At 51.0% G+C, this 20,962-nt stretch overlaps 2 protein-coding genes and 1 long non-coding RNA gene across 4 annotated transcripts in view; 1 reads left to right on the forward strand and 2 right to left on the reverse strand.

Annotated features, from left to right (window-relative positions):
• CCDC30 (coiled-coil domain containing 30) overlaps nucleotides 1-5,566 on the reverse strand; it is a 127,634-nt gene extending 122,068 nt beyond the window's left edge. The window contains exon 1 of the mRNA XM_065575188.1: nucleotides 5,340-5,566. Within this exon, the coding sequence (XP_065431260.1) occupies nucleotides 5,340-5,441 (102 nt within the window). The 5' untranslated portion in view covers nucleotides 5,442-5,566. The remainder of the gene's footprint in view (nucleotides 1-5,339) is intronic.
• LOC135976971 (uncharacterized) lies at nucleotides 4,816-7,130 on the forward strand. The gene is made up of 2 exons (XR_010594253.1): nucleotides 4,816-4,915; nucleotides 6,436-7,130. It is a non-coding gene; the product is annotated as an uncharacterized LOC135976971 (long non-coding RNA).
• Nucleotides 7,131-9,188: 2,058 nt separating this feature from the next.
• Nucleotides 9,189-18,418, reverse strand: PPCS (phosphopantothenoylcysteine synthetase). Of its 2 annotated transcripts, none has more exons than XM_024106546.3 (3): nucleotides 17,887-18,418; nucleotides 17,519-17,622; nucleotides 9,189-10,821 (listed from the first exon to the last, which is right to left on the reverse strand). In XM_024106546.3, the coding sequence occupies exons 1-3, from the start codon at nucleotides 18,374-18,376 to the stop codon at nucleotides 10,462-10,464; spliced, it is 954 nt and encodes a 317-aa protein (XP_023962314.1). In that variant the 5' UTR covers nucleotides 18,377-18,418; the 3' UTR covers nucleotides 9,189-10,461. The 2 variants fall into 2 exon arrangements, with proteins under 2 accessions (XP_023962314.1, XP_042700902.1); XM_042844968.2 differs by having other exon boundaries at nucleotides 17,823-17,998.
• Between the last annotated feature and the right edge of the window lie 2,544 nt (nucleotides 18,419-20,962).

Consider the following 20,962-nt stretch of genomic DNA (forward strand, 5'->3'; position numbering starts at 1 on the left):
CGAATAGCGTAGCTGAAGTTGTGTATCTTAGTTCGAACTCCCCCCCCCCCCCAGTGTAGCCCAGGCCTAAGGCTTTTGGGCTTACGTTTCAATCTGGCTAAGCTACTGTCTTAGCCCTGGTCTACACTACGAGTTTAGATTGAATTTAGCAGCGTTAGATCAATTTAACCCTGCACCCGTCCACACAACGAAGCCATTTTTGTCAACTTAAAGGGCTATTAAAATTGATTTCTGTACTCCTCCCTGACGAGGGGATTAGCGCTAAAATCGACCCTGCTGGGTCAAATTTGGGGTAGTGTGGATGCAATTTGACGGTATTGGCCACCAGGAACTATCCCAGAGTGCTCCATTGTGACCGCTCTGGACAGCACTCTCAACTCAGATGCACTAGCCAGGTACACAGCAAAAGCCCCAGGAACTTTTGAATTTCATTTCCTGTTTGGCCAGCGCGGAGAGCTGATCAGCACAGGTGACCATTCAGTTCCAGAATCGCAAAAGAGCTCCAGCATGTACTGAACGGGAGGTACTGGATCTGATCGCTGTTTGGGGAGACGAATCCGTGCTATCAGAACTCCGTTCCAAAAGACGAAATGCCAAAATATTTGAAAAAAATCTCCAAGGGCATGATGGACAGAGGCTACAACAGGGACCCGCAGCAGTGCCACATGAAAATTAAGACACTCAGGCAAGCCTACCAAAAAAACGAAGAGGCAAACGGCCGCTCCGGGTCAGAGCCCCAGACATGTCGCTTCTATGATTAGTGCATGAAATTTTAGGGGGCGCCCCTACCACTACCTCACCTCTGTCCATGGACACCTGCAAGGGGGGAGTCTCATGCAACAAGGATGAGGATTTTGGGGACAAGGAAGATGAGGAGGTGGAGGAGGATGAGGATAGTGCACAGCACGCAAGTGGAGAAACATTCTCCCCAACAGCCAGGAACTGTTTATCACCCTAGAGCCAATACCCTCCCAACACGGGCTCACGGACCATGAAGCCGGAGAAGGCACCTCTGGTGAGTGTACCTTTGTAAGTATTATGCATGGTTTAAAAGCAAGCATGTTTAATGATTAAATTGCCCTGAAGACTTGGGATGCATTCACGGCCAGTATAGCCCCTCCTTTTAAATGGCCAACCCAATGGGTGCTTGGTATGGGAAAGGAGGCCACTGCTGTTTGAAACCATTGCCACATGTTTTGAAGGTTGAAGAAGCTGCAAGACTGTGGCTTACCATGGCTGCCTGCAAGCCGAATTCTGTTGCCCGGCCCTGCGTATGTGATCTCACACACCAGACCGGCAGGCCCTCAACATAAGAGGCAAAATGCGACCTTGTACCGAAAGCACATGTGCTATGTAATGTTAACAGCTTGGTTCACCGTGAAAGTCTACCCACTGTTCTCTAAAATGTGTCTTTTTAAATACTACTCTCCCTTTTTTTCCTCCCGCAGCTGCAACTATTTCAACGTTATCCCTATCATCTCCATCCCAGAGACTAGCGCAGATAAGAAGGCGAAAAAAACGCATTTGTGATGAAATGTTCTCTGAGCTCACGCAGTCCTCCCGCACTGAAAGAGCTCAGCAGAATGTGTGGAGGCAAATAATGTCAGAGTCCGGGAAAGCAGAAAATGAAAGCGAGGACAGAAGGGACGAATGAGATGAGAGGTGGTGGGAGCAAGAAGAGAGGTGGCGGGAACAAGATGAGAGATGGTGGCAGCACAATGAGCGGAGGCAGGATGCAATGCTGAGACTACTGGGGGATCAAACTGACATGCTCCGGCGTCTGGTGGAGCTGCAGAAAAGGCAGCAGGAGCACAGACCATCGTTGCTCCCCCTGTGTAACCGCCTGCCCGCCTCCACAAGTTCCATAGCCTCCTCACCCAGATGCCCAAGAACGCGGGGGGGGGGAGGGTGTGCCTCCAGGCACCCAACCACTCCACCCCAGAGGACTGCCCAAGCAACAGAAAGCTGGCATTCAATACATTTTGAAGTTCAGTGTGGCCTTGTCCTTCCCTCCTCTGCTCATCCACAACTCCACCCGGTGCTTCCCTCCTCCCCACCCCTCCCGGGCTACCTTGGCAGTTAGCCCCTTATTTGTGTGATGAATTAATAAAGAATGCATGATTTTGAAACAATAATGACTTTATTGCCGCTGCAAGCGGTTATCAAAGGGGGGATGGCGGTTGGCTTACAGGGAAGTAGAGTGAACCAAAGGGGTGGGTTTTCATCAAGGAGAAACAAACAGAACTGTCACACCGTAGCCTGGCCAGTCATGAAACTGGTTTTCAAAGCTTCTCTGATGCGCAGCGCACCCGGCTGTGCTCTTCTAATCGCTCTGGTGTCCGGCTGCGCGTAATCAGCAGCCAGGCGATTTGCCTCAACCTCCCGCCCCGCCATAAACATCTCCCCCTTACTCTTACAGCTATTGTGAAGCACACAGCAAGTAGCAATAACAATTGGAATATTGGTTTCGCTGAGATCTAGCCAAGTCAGTAAACTGCGCCAGCGTGCTTTTAAACGTCCAAATGTACATTCTAGCACCATTCTGCACTTGCTCAGCCTATAGTTGAACAGCGCCTGACTACTGTCCAGGGTGCCTGTGTATGGCTTCATGAGCCATGCCATTAAGGTGTAGGCTGGGTCCCCAAGGATAACTATAGGCATTTCAACGTCCCCAAGAGTTATTTTCTGGTCTGGGAAGTAAGTCCCTTCCTGCAGCTGGTCAAACAGACCAGAGTTCCTGAAGATGCGAGCGTCATCTATCTTTCCCGGCCATCCCACATTGATGTTGGTGAAACGTCCCTTGTGATCCACCAGTGCTTGCAGCTCCACTGAAAAGTACCCCTTACGGTTTATGTACTGGCTGCCAAGGTGGTCCGGTCCCAAGATAGGGATATGTGTTCCATCTTTCGCCCCACCACAGTTAGGGAATCCTATTGCAGCAAAGCCATCCACTATGACCTGCACATTTCCCACAGTCACTACCCTTGATAGCAGCAGCTCAGTGATTGCGTTGGCTACTTGGATCACAGCAGCCCCCACAGGAGATTTACCCACTCCAAATTGATTCCCAACTGACCGGTAGCTGTCTGGCGTTGCAAGCTTCCAGAGGGCTATCGCCACTCGCTTGTGAACTGTGAGGGCTGCTCTCACATTGACATTCTTGCGCTTTAGGGCAGGGGAAAGCAAGTCACCAAGTTCCATGAAAGTGCCCTTACACATGCGAAAGTTTCGCAGCCCCTGGGAATCATCCCAGACCTGCAACACTGAGCAGTCCCACCAGTCTGTGCTTGTTTCCCGGGCCCAGAATCGGCGTTCCACAGCATGAACCTGCCCCATTAACAACATGATGTCCAAGTTGCCTCCATGTCCTCATCACTATCGTGATCCCGCTGTCGTTGCCTCCTTGCCTGCTTTTGCAGGTTCTGCACATACTGCAGGATAATGCGTGAGGTGTTTACAATGCTCACAACAGTGGCGGTGAGCTGAGGGGGCTCCATGCTTGCGGTGGTATGGCGGCTGCAGGAAAGCAGAGTTGCAGTGGAAGCGGTGGAGGACAACAGATGCCACAAGAATAGATATTTATACCAAACGACGAGAGGACCTGAGAGGTGGATTCATGGCACCAGGAGAGCAGAGTTGCAGTGGAAGCGGCGGAGGACAACAGTTAGCACCGCGCACACGTTCCTGGGAGCCCATGACAGACAATATGGAGAAATTCGCTATTGAGACACGAGCAGGAGAGCAGAGTTGCAGCGGAAGCGGTGGATGACGACGGAATGCGACGAGAATAGATATTTATAAAGAATGACGAGAGGACCTGTGAGGTGAATTCATGGCACCAGGAGAGCAGAGTTGCAGTGGAAGTGGTGGTTGGATGACGATGGTTAGCAATCCTACTGCACCGTCTGCTGAAAGCAGTATGGTGTCTGCACGGAAAAAAGGCGCGAAACGATTGTTTGCCGTTGCTTTCACGGAGGGAAGGGCAACTGACGACATGTACCCAAAACCACGTGCGACAATGTTTTTGCCCCATCAGGTATTGGGAGCTCAACCCAGAATTCCAATGGGCAGCGGAGACTGCGGGAACTGTGGGATAGCTACCCACAGTGCAATGCTCCGAAAGTTGACTCTAGCCACAGTACTGTGGACGCACTCCGCCGACTTAATGCGCTTAGTGGGGGGGGACACACAATGGACTGTATAAAATCGCTTCCTAAAAATTGACTTCTATAAATTCGACCTAATTTCATAGTGTAGACATACCCTTACAGTCTTTGAAGACTGCAGGCTTCCTGCACTACTTATTAACTTACACCTATGCCTCACCTAGCAAATACCTATACCTATTTGCTAGAGACAGCTCTACATAAAAAATTGGGCAGTTGTTCAAAATGTACTCGAACAATACACTGGGGTCAGAGTCCCTTGTTAAATGGGGCTGATATAAATCACTTCCATGTGTTTCGCTCAGCTGCTGCAGCCAGCTTGTCCGCTTCAGTGAAGGCCCACATGGGCTTTGTCTAGACTGGAAAAACCCCTCCTGCTAGAAAACGTTTTAAATGAGACATTTCCTATCTAGCCCAACTTCAGACACGATTTTGCCCTTAGCACGAACAAGGACAGTCTAGTCCACATGTGACAACAGCTGTCCCCGGTTAAATGCATGGTATGGTAATTTAGTAACCTTGAGGGGAGTAGTGAAACATATTAAAACCTGGAGTGAACAGGGAGTGGAGAGCTGAAGATCGGGGACACTCAGCACCAGGGCTGGAGCAATGCCAAGGGGCAGCGCCAGCGCAGGGCTGAACCAGCTGACAACAAAGTTATCTGCAAGACAAGGCGGGTGAGGTAATCCCTTGTATTGGACCAACTTCTGCTGGGGAGAGAGACACACTGTGGACCAACACAGAGCTTGGCAAGTCTGTAAGACTGAGTGTCTGGGGGCCGGGCCCCCCTGCAACAGGGGCTGGAAGAGCCCACAGCTCTGGGAACCCTGGAGCCTGCAGGGAACCCAGGGCGGGCTGCAGCGAGACGTGGGGGCAGGTTGTGTGCGCGTGCAGGGCGATGCCAGGGGCGGAGGGTCGCGGGGGGAGCAGGGTGCAGCCGATGCCAGGGGCACGGTGGCCCGGGCGCAGCGCGATGCCGGGGCCGCGGGGCTCCAGGGGTCCCGGGCGCAGCGCGATGCCGGGCGCAGGGAGTCCCGCGGACCCGGCCCGAGCGCGCCCACGGGGGAAAGGCCTGAGGCCCGCGCCGCGGAGGGGCCCCGAGCAGCGGCGGGAGCGGCCCCCCCGGTCCGGGCTGAGGGCTCTTGGCGGCCGGGGCCAGCCGCGGTCACTCACCCGCGCGGGCTCCTCCATGCGGCGGGGGCGGGAGGCAGCCGGGGCCGCTTGGGCCCCGGGAGCGGCGCTAGGGACAGCGGGGGGCGGGGCTACGGGAGTCATAGCAACGGGACCTTCTATTCTGATGCAGACGGGAAGTTTTGCGTCTGAGCGGCGGGAGTCATGGCAACGGAACGAACCATTCTTACGCTGCGGGGGTCGCCCCGCCTCTAGTCTGCCACAATCAGCCTGCTCTTGGAACCTTCCACCCGTTGCCTCAGTTACGCGCCTTCCCTGCCGGGGCCCCAGCCCCTCCCCGCTATAGCGCCACTCCCAGTGCGCTCCCCCGTCCCATTCCCCCCGAGGGCCAGGCAGCTCCCCAGGGACACCCCCCATACCGCGTCTCTGCCAACACAGGAATAGGACGCGTTTCCCTTGCAGGAGTAACACCCAGAGACCCCAGCCAGGATTGGGTCCCATTGTGCTATGTTCAGAGGAAGACACTAATTTATGTTTTAAATTATATAATTTGAAACAATCAAGCTGTACACACAGCTAAGAGCTGTAGCCCCCGGGGGGGGCTGGAACAATTTGTATAGTGGGGTGCAGCAGCACCCCCAATACTCCTAGTTCCAACGTCCAGCATCTATGGTAGCCCCATGGTCTCAGTGTCACCCTCATCCTGCCTTCCATCCTCACTATTGTTTTTTACATTCTGTTACATCAGATTTCAAAGCAGATTGACATCTCTTTGTGGCAGGCCTTGCAGAATTACAGTATTTTTTAAAGTTTCCCAACTTACACCTATGCTTTTGGATTCAAATACTTCTGCACATTATACCTTACTTACTAGGGTCCTAATTCTATGACCATTGAAGTCAATGGGAAAATTTTGGCCCTTCGCAGAATCAAGACACCTGCCAAAACCCAGGGCTGGTTCTGAAGACTTAGCTTGTATGGATTTGTTCTGGACAAAGGTCTAAATATGTTTCTGCCTTTGGTTTCATGCCCAGGGTCCACTAAGTAGAGGGAAATAGCCTTCCTCAACCAGATCAAACAGGTGGCATCTGATTTGGGGGGAATGGTTGGTCACAAAGAACTCTGCTTCATTCCACAGAGCCGTCTCCCCAGTTGACGCCTGCCCAAGAAAGGCTGATGATGTTTCCAGGCTGTCACATCGTGTACTCTGCCTGTCTGGTCTACCTTTTTCTCCTGCCCGTTGTCTGTTTTGTCTATTTAGACGAAGTTCTCCAGGGCAGGGGCTCTCTGCATAGTGCCCAGCACAATGGGTCTCCATTCTTGGTTGGTCCCTTGGTATAATAAATAGCAACCTCAGCAATAGGCGGAGCAGTCAAAAAGATTTTAAAAATTAGCTGTGATATAAAATTATTCTACTTAACTGCCAGGGGGCAAATTTGTCACATACGCATGGAAGATATAAGCACAGCTATGCTATGTCTTAACTTAGGAAGTTCCTTCGAGAGGAAATGTAGCCAAACTCCAAACTTGGAGACAATGGAACTTTCTGTGCCTACGTCCTGTAGATAACTAACTGCTTGGTTTGCAAAATAACGCAAGGGGGGAGCAAGTAGATGAACAATAAGGGGTCATAAGAGGGGCAGATACATGTAGTTTGCTAATTATGTATGGTAATGATAGCAAATTTTGGCCAATCATAGAGCGATAGATTATCATAGTCAACTGCATATAATGCTTTGGTGTAAGTGTTTTCTTTGTTCTTGCTGACTTATGAGCTTGAACCCAATTGCAATTGAAATAAACGGATCGCCCCTCCCAGGGCTCCTTGCTTGATTAGCTGTGTCCATCTCTCCTTATTCCTCAGCTGGAATGGACAGGAATTTCTATGACACCTGCATTAAGATATATCTGCCCTTGTGACTTGTCTCCTAATTGCTCTTTGTCATCCATAGTCATTCTTCTGCCTAACCTCCAGACTCATAACATTCCTCGTTTGCTGCTTCATCTCTGCCTCCCTTCCCCTTCCCCACCCCATATTCTCATTTCTCACTTTCATCTCCTCCTTGCCCACCAGCTCTAGTTTTCTCTCTACTTCCACACTCCTCTTATGCTCTATCTTCCCACAAGCCTATCCCTACCTCCTCCTCTCTCCTTTGATGTTTCCCCCAACTCAAGTTCTCCCATTATCCCTTCCCTTCTCCCACCACCATGCATGACCTCTTCACTGGGGGGGGGATAGCTCAGTGGTTTGAGCACTGGGCTGCTAAACCCAGGGTTGTGAGTTCAATCCTTGAGGGGGCCACTTAGGGATCTGGGGCAAAATCAGTACTTGGTCCTGCTAATGAAGGCAGGGGGCTGGACTCAATGACCTTTCAAGGTCCCTTCCAGTTCTAGGAGCTGGGATATCTCCATTAATTATTTATTATTTTTATTTACTGTTCTTTTTGTTCCCATTGCGACCTGTATTTCCTCTACCATCATTGCCTGCACTGCTGCTCTATCCTGTGGTGGCCTCTCTTTCTCCCACACGTCCCCACACCCATCATGCTCAAAGCTTCTCTCCCCGTCCTGTTGCTTCCAACAGCCGTCCCCACTCTCCGTCTTTACTTCCCTCAAAAGAAACTGCTTTCTTCTATCTCCTTCTCCATGTTGTTATTTACTGCCCCCATTCTCCTCAAATCTTCCCCATCCTACTTCCTCTTCAATTCAAACTCCCCACTCTTCTCCTCTTATTACAATTTCCCATCTTTAGGAACCCGCTGTTCCTTCCAACCCCATAACCTCTAACAATGCTGAGCCATGAATCAACACTCCTACTCATCAAAACAGCCGCTCACTCACCTTCCCTCTCTGCTCTTGCCATCAAGTTCCCCCTCTCCAATATCCACCTCATCTCCTTTAACAATGTCCATGTATCTCCTTCACCCCATCCTGGCATTTGCTCCTTCTGTGATTTCCAATTCATTTTTTTTTCCCTTAATTAATTGGCCTCTCAGAGTTGGTAAGACAACTCCCACCTGTTTATGCTCTCTGTATGTGTGTATATATATCTCCTCAATATATGTTCCATTCTATATGCATCCGAAGAAGTGGGCTGTAGTCCACGAAAGCTTATGCTCTAATAAATTTGTTAGTCTCTAAGGTGCCACAAGTACTCCTGTTCTTCTTTTTCCAATTCATCGACATTCAAGACTTCTCAACCCCTCTTCTCAACTCTGCTGACAACTTCCTCTACTCAGCACTCTCCTACCATGTGGTTCATCCCTCCAACCCCAATCCTGGCCCACCCCAACAGTTGCTTCCTCCACTCCCTCCCATGCTGCTGAGCGTTTCTGGTGCAAGTCCCATGATCCTGTTAAGTTCCTCCACTGCACATTTGTTGTCACCTCATTTGATTCTACCGACTTGCTGGCCAAGCAGCACTTCTTCTCCAGTCTGACTCCCAAACCCATACCAAAAAACTATCGTTTGGGCTCCCTCCTTAAACTCCTATGAATCACACATGACTTTTCTGAAAAGGATTGGCAAGATGAGTCAGGGCCCCCCATGAAATCACTGAAATTGAAGCACTCTCATCTGCTTTCTTCATCTACTCTCTCCACCAATCCCATGCTACCCTTCATATTGATTGACCTTGTCCTGTTTTCACCACCTCCTCTGTCTCACTCTCTTCAGGTTCATTTCCCTCCCAGTATAAGCACTCCTTAACTGTTCAGTCTCCTGCCAGTTGAGTGTGATATACAAAAGCCACTACTTCCAGGAATTTTTGATGGTCTTGGAATGAGCAGAGGCCACCTTGAGGAATTTTGAATTTCTCTATTAGTAGCTGAACTCTCAACCTCAGGGTCACATTCGATTTCCCTTAAAAAAAAACAAAAACCCACCAGTGAGTCTGTTTCAACATAATTTAAATTAACTTCCATGTTGCCCACAGAGGTACAGCTAACTGCAGTTACCACCTCTCCTCACAGTATGTTAGAACAGCAATTAAGGAATGTGTTTCAATGTGAACATACCAATACAGTACATGAAAGCAGAATTTAAAGTAAGGGGTGAGTGAGTCCTCGCAGCAGGTATGATGCCTGTGGGATGGCTATGATTGGTGGCAATCTCTACATGCTCCACAGCATGCATTTCCTTGACCTTGTGTCACGTACTGGCACCACATGGCAGAAGATTATACCATTTTGCAAGGGTGACGAACCCATTAGCCAGCTTTTATTCCACCTTGGTCCCTTCGCCCACCAAGGATATTAGTTGGCAGCTGTGAGCACAGGCGTGGTTCATGGACATCCCTGATGCCTGCCCCTTCTTCAGACAGAGAGACCTGGGCACACGCCTACCTTCATTGTGCCAGGTAACAGCTCCCTTTCACATCCTCCAGAACCTTCTGACGAGGTTCTAGCTGTACTTTCCCTCAACATCTACTCCTCTATGGACTTCCTCTCTGTGGCTCCATAAAATCACAAGACCTCCTCATCAACCTCCTTCTGTTACTGGCCAAAATGGTCATTTACCAAACCAGGAAGTAGCTTGACAGGGAGGTTCACTGCAATTGCAGGGACTACTTCTGTTCCATCACCGTCTCACATCCGGAAAGAGTTCCTCTGACTTCTTCACCTCCTTTGTGATGCTATGGGTACTGTCCAGGGTTCTCTACTCAGTGTCCCCATATGGTTCCCATTTTACATCTTTGATTGAATCCCCACCTTCCTGTTTAATCATTTGTTGTCCCCTGTCCCTGTGACCCCTCTCCCATTTAAGGGGGTGGGGGGAGGAATTTTGTTCTGGTGACCTCTGCCCACTCTTCTGGGATTTCAAAAGGGGCTGCTACATGGAGTTTTGAAGAAGCAGAAACTGTAACATGCACACATCTATCCCTTGCTTCCCCACCCCCACACAAGGAGAGGATTAGGGAAACATCCCTCTCCTCTCTACAAACTCGCACAATACCATCCTTAGGGGAATGTTTTCATTTCAGTGTTTTTGGGGTTTTTTTTTACATAAGCAGCAAATAACTTGTGAAGTCATGTATGAAGTCTATGTTGTATGTTCACACTTTTTACCTCATACACAATGCCTCAGATAGTGTTTTCCTCCATTTACTGCAGTGAGATTTCCTCCAGTTCCACTCACACCCTCACAAAGTTCAATTTGTTTCTGATCATTCAGAGCTAGAACAAGCTGGTCCTTTCCTTTCAGAGTGTTGTTTATCTATAAATGCAGTGTGTTGAGACTGAAGATGGCTCACTATCTTCTCCTCTATTTCTATGCCTTGTGCTATTTCTTCATTAGAAAGTGATAATTTAGTTTCCGAGTCTTTGGTTACAAGAAGAACAGATGTTCTCCGTGAATCAAGGACATTTGCTATCACCACCTGATGACGATATGTCTCCAGAGCCTTCCGTGATTTATCAATTAAGATGGAGGGATCAGTTTCCAACTTAAAGGAAATAACAAATGCTTCAGGAGCCCATTCTTTGACTAGAGGAGACAGCATTTTTGGCACCATCTTCATCGTGATCTGCATTGGGGGAAAAAAATTCAGTAGACGCTAGAAGTTTCAGTACACGTTAGTATGACATTTAAATATGAGAGAAAGACAGCGAATAGGGATGTGCCAGCTTCACATCACTTTATGCTTAACGGTTCTGGGCTGAGTTTTACACTTAGGAATTGTTTCCAAAATGCCATTCTGCTAAATCTTACTAAGGAGGATCAAAGGTGTCATTAATGTACCTGCACAGTGAAACTCATTTTGGGTACCAGTTTGGATCTGCTTAGCAGACAAATTAGCACAAATGCAAGCTCCTGCTATCCAGAAGCTAAATTCATCCCTAGTCTATTACTGGGGGAGAAGTAACCACAACGTTTATAACAATAATTCTGTTTGAAACTGAATTTTCAAACCTATAAAATACACATACATAATCAGATGTACTTGAAAACTGGTATTGCAGTTCAGGAAGTGAGATCACAGCCAGCCCACAGCCAAGCCTTGTTTAGGGGGAGGGATAGCTCAGTGGTTTGAGCATTGGCCTGCTAAACCCAGGGTTATGAGTTCAATCCTTGAAGGGGCCACTTGGGGACCTGGGGCAAAATCAGTACTTGGTCCTACTAGTGAAGGCAGGGGGCTGGACTCAATGACCTTTCAAGGTCCCTTCCAGTTCTAGGAGATGGGATATCTCCATTTAAAAAAAAAAAAATCTTATTTAAATAACAAGGGAAATTAACAATCACAACTGTATTAAGATGGAGTTATGGTTCCAGATACTCCACAAGGTCCAATGCTCCTCATGCCCAAAGGCTACATGAGATGCTGATTCTCACTGCAGCAAGTCTGAAAGAGGGCTCAATTTGGAGCTGAGAGCGAGGAAGTACCAAGATGTCAGGAGACAAAGGGTTCGTGTCAAGGCAAGGCCAAGACCGGGTTCAGCATTGAGAGCTGAGTGGAACTAAAAGTACTGGAGTTGGTATCTATTTGAATGATCTACACTCAAGATTCCTGGTGAGGAGTTGTGGGTCTTAGTAACTGCCAGGAAGACGGGCTAAAGAGACTGGCCTTTGGGTACTGCTTTGTGTGGACTTAGCACTGGAGTACCCTGGAAGGTATGGGAACAAATATGGCCTGTCCAGAGGGCCAAAAGAAGCTGCGGACCACCACAGGATCGAGATAGACATCACCAGAGAGTGTTACAGGAGGAAAGCTTGCTAGGTCATGGCCATCCAACAGGGGGCACATTTGCAGTGAGTCCCTTCTACAGTGAATAGCCTTTGTTCAATTAATAGGGGATGAGATTAAATAGTTGCAAAATGTATTTTAATGGATGAGATAATCTGAAATACTTGGATTCCCCTAAGTAAATATCCTAGTATTGATTGAATAGGAGCTCAAGCTGTTGGTTGCCCACAAGAACCTTTTCCACTGATTATCATACCACCACGACATTGTTTACTGGAGATTAATAGAAGCGATTGTTTGTTTTTAACAGGACAGTCTTTTGAAGTGGAGAGAGTCTGTGGTCCAAATGGCAATCTGACCATTCTGGGTCAGCAGGTCTGGAATTGTGAAGACAGAAATTTCTTCTGATAGTTGCAGCAGATCTGAGAACTACTGTTGCCTTGCCCAGGCCAGGCCAGGCCAATCATAACATTTAGACTTGAGAATTCCCCATGAAAAGCATGGATGAAATGCATCCAAGATGGACTGATTGTCTGCTCCTGCCCTGGAGCAAAACCTAAGGCATTTGGAGTTGTCTTGTTGCAAAAAGTTTTATGTCTGGATACCCCCACCAGGAGTAGATGTTGTTTGCAATCAAGTCCTTGAGTGCCCACTTATAATGATGATGCAAGTCTGATCTGCTAATACAGTAACTCCTCACTTAACGTTGTAGTTATGTTCCTGAAAAATGCGACTTTAAGTGTAACGATGTTAAACGAATCCAATATCCCCATAAGAATGAATAAATAAATAAGTAAATGGGGGGGGGGGTAGGTTCTAGGGAAATTTTTTTTGCCATACAGTACAGTTCTATAGTTGGGAGGTGCCCTGCCTTACCCCACACAGGCACAGCCCACTGGCACTGGAGATGAGGCAGGCAAGCAGGCTGAAGGTGCTGTAGACTAGGAGAAGCACGTTGTGCAGCAGCAGCGGCAGCTTCCCCTACTCTGCAAGCACCAGGGATGGGGGGGCTCAACCCTCGGCCCGCCCACTCCACCCTTCCCCCAAACTCCCAGCTTTAACCCGCCTCTTCCCACCCATCCCCCTTTACTCCACACACCGCATCCTCGCTCCTCCCTCCTCCCTTCTGCCCACGGCAATCAGCTGGCTTGCAGCATTCAGGAAGCAGAGGAGGGAGGGGAGCTTGCAGGCGGAGTCCTCGCTCCTCCCCCCTCCCTCCTGAACGCCGCAGCACGGGCAGAAGGTGGGAGGGAGAAAAGGGAAGGCATTGATCTGCGGAGTCTGCCGGGGGGGGGGGAGGCGTAGGGGAGCTGATGGGGGGCTGCCAGCTGTGGACAAAGCAGGCAGCCAAATGATGTTATAGCGAAGCATTGCACAACTTTAAATGGAGCATGTTCTGTAATTGAGCAGGGATGTAAGATCAAAACAGTGTTAAGCGAGAGGACGTTAAGTGGGGAGTTACTGTGTGTTGTCCTTGCCTGTAAAAGTGAAGAGCTATGGGACACATTTGGTGTACCTTGCAACACTCCCACAAAGCCATGGCCTCTTTGCAGTTGGCTGGATTTGCTCCCTTGCTTGTTCACATAAAACACTGTCAGTAACTGCTTGAAACACTCTGTCCTGAAAGTGGGGAAAAAATTCAGGAATGCTGAAACATAGTTTTTCTCCCAGAAACTCTACCTACGTTCTGCCTACATTAGAAGTATCAGAATAAACTATGATCAACAGAGCTCCTGAGTTCACTGCCACATTCAGACTACTACATGAGGGACAGGAACACCTCCTTGGAGAGTGTTATATTCTCATAAACATATTGTCTGTATTTGGTATGCAGCGCATTCTTAATCAGTGTTGTCCAGTTCTCACCTTAGGTGAGCATAAGAAGTTACGTATGTTGCCAAAGCCACAAGGCCCATCAGCTTGAGAAAGAACATCACTGGAGTTGTCCTGCAATATATCTATTGCTGTCAGGATTGTAAAATATCTGTCTTCTGTGAAAAAGCTCTGCCTTTTTGAGAATCCAGAATTGCCTCAATAAAAGATATGATCTGGATTGGAGTTTTGTGTGAGTCTTCTAGTTTATCTTGAGCCAAAGTGTTAGGAACTCATGTTTGCGACACAGCTATTGTTAGAACTTCCTGTGAGGAAACACTAATGAGCCAATCATCTAAGTAAGAGTAGATCTAGAAAACCTGATCTCTCTTGCAGTAGACCCTGCATCTTTTAGTTTCTCTGGAAACCTCATCTGTTCTAGAGCTAAAGAGCCCTTCCCCATCAAATGGAAAATCTTTTACTTGGGTTCTTGTCTCTGAAGGGAGTCAGAACGACTGCAGACTCCAAAGGTGCCTCAAGGTGATCACAGACGCTAATGCTCTGGGTGTCATATCTGAAGAATTGAAAGATGCTCTCAATCAAGTGAACTTTGGTAATCAATCTGTTGCCTAGTTTTGTCTGCTCTTCCGGTAGTAACTGTGCAAACTATACTCCTGTGCAGAATTTATGTTCCCCACAGATTTCTTTGCTTTCCCGCAGTAAAATGACTCTCTCACAGGGAAGCAAAGGGAAGCCACAAGAGTGGTCATGCAACCCTCCCCAGCAGTATGTTTCAGGTGCCCAGGGCAGCTGGCAGAGAGGTAAATCACGGTGGGGCAAGGGGCGGACTAGGGAAGACCCAGCTGGTGGCTCCTACTCTGGGCTCAGCTGCTGGTTCCGGCTGGGCTGGGGAGGATGGGACTTCCTCTTCCCCTGCACGACATCCCGGGCCGTGTCAGACCCACTCCCAGATTTCTCCCCTGGCTGTAGGAAGCTCTGCAAACTCTATTCCCACACACACAACAGCAATTCCTGCTCCCATCACTCCTCTGCTGCAGTGGGAGGGATCACTGTACAGGGAGCTGCTCCCCCATCTTCTCAACCCCTGTGCATACAGACCCCCTCATACCCAGACCTTCCCGCTGAGCCTCACCCCCTGCACTCAGAACACCGCCCCCCCGATGAGCCCCACTCCCCCTGCACCTGGTCTACCCTGATGAGCCACCCACACCTGGATCCCCACCCAACCGAGCCCCCAACCAGCTGTATCTGGGTCCCCATCCCACTGAGCCCCACTCTCCCAGCATCTGGACCCCCCCCCCCCGCTAAGCTCCCCACACCCAGACCCCCTGCCAAGCTCTAACCCCTCCCACACCCAAACCACCCACACTGAGCCCCAACCACCTTCACCTGGACCCCCCTGCAGAGTCCCATTACCATTGCACCCAGAACCCCCCAACAAACCCCTGCGTATCCAGATCCCCCCTGCACCTGGATCACCCACTGAGCAGCCCACACCCAGATTGCCCCACACAGAACCCTCTCAACCCACCCCTAGATCCCCCCACACTAAGCCCCTCCACACTTGTATCCTGCCTTGCTGAGCCTGCCTGCTCACATCTGGTGCACCTGGCATGGAGGGGCAGGGCCTAGAGTGTTTCTGGGGTAGGCCCTGTCCTTGTGCTGTGTCAGGTCTGGGTGCAGCCTCACTGCTGAGTCTGTGTCTCGGGGTGGGGGGGGGGGGAAGCTGCACAGTGATCTCCCACCTCTGTGAAGCCAGTGGACTGTGCTCCCCAATGTCATGCTGAAGCCTCCACATTTATTTGACAAATAAAATTTGCATAATTTTAAAATACTGTGCACAGAATTTTTAACTTTTTGGCACAGAATGCCCTCTGGAGTAAAACTATCTTCTCCCATAAGTGATATTGATAGCTTGGACTGGCTGATAACTGGCATGTGGCAGAGAATACCCTTCTACCAAGAGCACCTAATTTCTTACTCTTTTTATTTGAAAGGGTACAGCAGACTTGACTACCTTTAGGTCTTTGCAGGGCCACTTACCGCTACCAATGAACCTGCATAGGGCTGGACTAACCAGAAGCTCTGAGGCAGTTAGTATAACTGGTCAGCTTTTTTTTTTTTTTTTTAATTGTTGGTCCAGATGCTGGATTTAATCCAGTATTTTTTGCTGGTTGGAACAAACCATCTAGGACTGACTGGGGTAATTTTACTCCTAGTAGGTGAATCCAGAATATCAAAAACTGGGTATGTGATTTCCTCTAATACAACAGAAGGGATGTTCAGGGTTGTAGCCATCCTTTCTATAATGCTATGCTGTCTATAAATTTGTATTTTCTGGAAGAAGATGCTCCCACATTGTCATCCAGTGATATCTGAATCTCCACATCCATATCCGTGTGTTCATCAGGACCTTCTATTTCTTCTTCGGGGAGTATCTAGGATTAATGAAGGAGACCCTTCCTTTGGTATTAGCAAGAGTGGTGGAACCTTTCCGCTGAATCTTGTGAGAGCAAGCTCCTTTAATAGCTGCCTGAAGGAAGGCCAAACCAGCCCCATTACCTGTGGAGATCATAATCCATGGGTGAAGGTGAATTTGAGGGCTGAAAGAACTGGAAGACTTGAGAACTTAGATTCCCTGATTTGTTCCCTGGATATCAAACTGGTTTGGAGGAACAAGGGGAGTCGGGCATGTGAGCACTTCCGCAGGCACTGCTATTAGAAAGTTCCGTCAGTCCAAGCTTCACTGTTTGCACATCCCGACAGTGTACATGTACAGAGGCTACTCAAAGAAGAATTAATAAATACAGAAGACAGCTTCTGGAAGGAAAGAGCATCTTGCTTCATTCTTCAATGATCCCTTCAGGCTACATACAGAAAACAGTTAACTCTGCAGCCTGCTAGTATAAGTCTAGGTCTCAGAGGTTAGGGCACTGGACTAGGAATCAGAAGGACTGGGTTCTATTCCCAGCTCTATCACTAACCTACTGTGTGATCTTAAGCAAATCACTTCCCCTCTCTGCATCTCAGTGTTCCTTCTCACCTTTTGTCTAATTTGTCCAGCTAGACTATAAACTATTCAGAACAGGAACTGTCTCCTCCCTCATGTTTACAAAGAGCCTGTCCCAACTGGGACCCAATCTCAGCTGGGGCTTCCAAGTGCTACCAGAATACAAATAACTAATAACGGAGAGTGAATTGTTGCCATGGAGGAATTACATGAGAAAGGATGATTAAAAAGGGAATCTGGAGATCCCAGTAAAATAACTACCTATCAAAAAGGAAGCCTTTAATAAAGGGGAGACTGGAGAACAAAACCACAGGAGGAAGAGACAGACCTAGGCTTTTATTGACTGCCAACCTAGTGAATAGGGATGACTGGTTTGGTAGATGCTATAGTGGTGCCATAGCACACAGTTTTCAAAGTGCTGAGCCGTTGTAAGGCCTCATAGTCCCTGTGAGATGAGTATTAACACTCCAGGTTTGTATAGGACTCTCAGACATACAGGAGTAAGTGACTTGCCCCAGGTAACTTAATAAGTCAGTTTGAGATCAGGGAATATGGCCCAGGAGTCCTGGCTCCCCACAGAGCGCTAGTAACACACCGAATCAAGCAGCCAGATTTCGCTCCACATCACACTTTTGGCAAGCAAGAGCCAACAAGGGACACAGAGCAAGGCCCAGTGCCCAGAAGAAAATGCATCACCTGTAGGGGACCCTCAGAGGACTGGATCTTGTGCTCAGGCATCTCTGATGCTGGGATGTAGAAATCTGACACGGCTGCTGCCAGGTAGAACATCACACTGGAGCCTGTGGGGAAAGGAGCCAGGATCACTGATGGCCCCAGGCAGGGCTGATCCCACCCCAGCAATGCCCGGAGCTCCCCGAACAGGGATGACCCCTCTCCCACCCCCCACCAACGCCAGGGCCCCTCCCACACACGGTCATCCTAGCTCAGCCCCAGGGTCCATCTACCCCGGCAGTATCCGGCCAATGCGGCCAGGGCTCACCTCCCCCCCATAGTACCACGGCCCCAGCAGGGCGGCGGCGGCCCCTCTCCCCGCCGCCCCGTACCGAAGGGCGCCAGGGCCCTGGCGGCAGCCCGCAGCAGCGCCAAGTACTCGGTGAGGCTGGTGAACTCGAGCGACAGGAGCGCGCCCGTCTCCTTGGCGCGCTGGTACCCGAGCAGCGCGGGCACGAGCCCCGGTAGCGCGTCTGGGTCAGCAGCGACGCTAGGCCCCGGGTGCACGCGCAGAGCGTCCAAGAGAGCGGGACCCGGAGGCGGGAGCGCGCGCGCCCAGGGGAAGGCGGAGCGCGCGCGATGCAGGAAGCAGACGCCGTATCCGGCGAAAACGAGGCGCTCGGCCGAGGCCGCCCCGCGCCGCCCGCTGCTGAAGTTCTCCAGAAAGCGCACGGCGCGTGCCTCCAGCGGCACCTGGGTCCCGCCCGACGTCACCAGCGCCACGCGCCGCCCGCGCTCGCGCTGCGCCTCTGCCCAGGCCCGCACGCGCTGCTCCGCCTCCAGCGCGGCCGGCCCGGGGCTGTCTGCGCTAGCCGCCGCCATGCCGGCTGGCGTGTCCGCTTCCGCACCGGAAATTGCAACCCGGCCGCGCCCCGTCACGCCGGAAGCGCGTGGTTGCTCGGCAACGCGCCGCTTCCCGGCAACGTCGGCCGGGGCGGGAGTGGGAGGATGAACGTGCAGCAGCTGGTGCCCCTGGCTCTGCCCCGCGGGCGGCCGCTGAGCTGCGAGCTGTGCGGGGGCCCGGCCCAGCTGCGCTGCGGAGCCTGCCGCGTCACCTACTACTGGTGAGCGCCGGGCGCTGCGCCTCCGGCCGTCCGGTGCCCCTTCTCCCCTCAGAGCGCCCGGCCATTCCCCTCCCCCCGGCTCCTCACCCGCCAGCTCTGCCCCCGCAACCTGGCAACCTCCCTCCTCGCCACCCCCCGCGTCCCCCGTCCCCTCCTCCGTGCCAGGCCCCTGGGTGCTGGGGATGCGACTGGCCTGACGTGGTTTCTACTGTATCGAGTTTGGTCCAGTGGCTCCCAGCGCGCCTGCCCCTGGGCTGTCTCCAGTCTCAGTCCCTTTCCCGGCCCCCACCCTGTGACCGGTAGGGTTGCCAGGTGTCCAGTTTTCAACCAGAAAGTCCGGTCAGATGAACTGACCAGACACCAAAATCCGGTTACTGCGGGTGGGGGAGGCACTGGGTCATCAACCCATGTCAGCCCCTACTCAGCTGGGGCCAACTCCTACTTGCTTCTCAGGTGCAGCAGGCTCCTGTCCCAGCCCCAGAGCAGAGGGAGCCCAGCTTGGGGGTGTGTGGGAGGGAGGTGGAGAGGATTGAGAGACAAGGAAGGGGGACGGGGGAGAGCAGTGAGTGACAGGGAGAGGAGGGAAGAGGAGCAAGCAGGGGGTAGGGCCTTGGTGAAAGGGGGGGGGTGGGGCCTTGGGGGCAGAGGCCGACAGTCCTGTGCTTCTGCTGGCCCCATTCCCCGCCCTGTGCCCTGCCCCAGACTCCTGGCCACCCCTATTCCCAGTCCCTCCCCCCCAGCACCTCACCTCAGACCCTGGTCTGCCCCCATTCTCCACCAGTGCCCTGCCCCAGACACTGGCCGCCTCAGTTCTCCTCCCCTCCACACACACACCATGCCCAAGCCATCTGGCCACCTCCATTCCTGTTTTCCCCTCTCCCAATGCCCTGCCCCTTATCTGCATTCTGATTCCCCTTCCCTGCCCCCCCGCCCCCCGGCCAATGCCCCGTGACAGCCCCTAGGCCATCTCTGTCCTCATTCCCCTACCCCTCGATGCCCCGCCCTAGCCTCCCAGGTCACCTCAGCCCTTTGTTCCCCTTCTCCCCCTTCCAAATGCCCTGCCGCAGCACAAAGGCCCCCTACATTCTTGTTCCCCAACCCCAATGCCCTTCCTCCATCATCCCCAGTCACCTCCATCCTCATTCCTTTTTCCATTGTTCTCAGCCCCTCAGTCACCCTGCCTTTCTCTGCCCGTCCAGGAACCTACTCTTTCCTTGGGGATTTTTTCATCCCTGAATCCCCATCCCATTATCCAGGCACTCCTGTCCAACCCTGACCCTTCAGGTACCCTGATCTTATCCATTAGAACACTCTTCAGCCTTCCCAACTTGGAGACATCTATGTGTAATTGCACATCTCACCCTAGGAGTGCCCCTTTCCTTACACCATTGAGGACCAAATCCCATGCACTGCTACAGACTAGGGACTGAGTGGTGAGGCAGCAATTCTGCAGAAAAGGACCTAGGGGTTACAGTGGACGAGAAGCTGGATATGAGTCAACAGTGTGGTCTTGTTGCCAAGAAGGCTAATGGCATTTTGGGCTGTATAAGTAGGGGCATTGCCAGCAGATCAAGGGACATGATCATTCCCCTCTATTTGGCATTGGTGAGGCCTCATCTGGAGTACTGTGTCCAATTTTGGGCCCCACACTACAAGAAGGATGTGGAAAAATTGGAGTGTCAAGTGGAAGGCAACAAAAATGATTAGGGGGCTGGAGCACATGACTTATGAGGAGAGGCTGAGGGAACTGGGATTGTTTAGTCTGCAGAAGAGAAGAGTGAGGGGGGATTTGATAGCTGCTTTCAACTACCTGAAAGGGGGTTCCAAAGAGGATGGATCTAGACTGTTCTCAGTGGTACCAGATGACAGAACAAGGAGTAATGGTCTCAAGTTGCAGTTGGGGAGGTTTAGGTTGGATATTAGGAAAAACTTTTTCACTAGGAGGGTGGTGACGCACTGGAATGGGTTACCTAGGGAGATAGTGGAATCTCCTTTCTTATTGGTTTTTAAGGTCAGGCTTGACAAAGCCCAGGCTGGGATGATTTAGTTGGGGATTGGTCCTGCTTTGAGCAGGGGGTTAGACTAGATGACCTCCTGAGGTCCCTTCCAACCCTGATAATCTATGACTCTATGACAGGTCCAGCAGATCTCTGTCTCTCCCAGGAAAGCCAAGTTCGACACAGATACAGCATACCTGACTCCGTGGGTACTCGGGTGCTTAGCACCCACTAGCAGCCAGCTCCCCCATTCCCCCAGCGCCTCCTGCCCGCCACAGATCAGCTGTTCCACGGCATGCAGGAGGTGCTGGAAGGGGGAGGAGCAGGGACGGGGCGCGTTCCAGGGA

Source organism: Chrysemys picta, chromosome 21 (assembly GCF_011386835.1).
Source record: "Chrysemys picta bellii isolate R12L10 chromosome 21, ASM1138683v2, whole genome shotgun sequence".
Lineage (NCBI taxonomy): Eukaryota > Metazoa > Chordata > Testudines > Emydidae > Chrysemys > Chrysemys picta.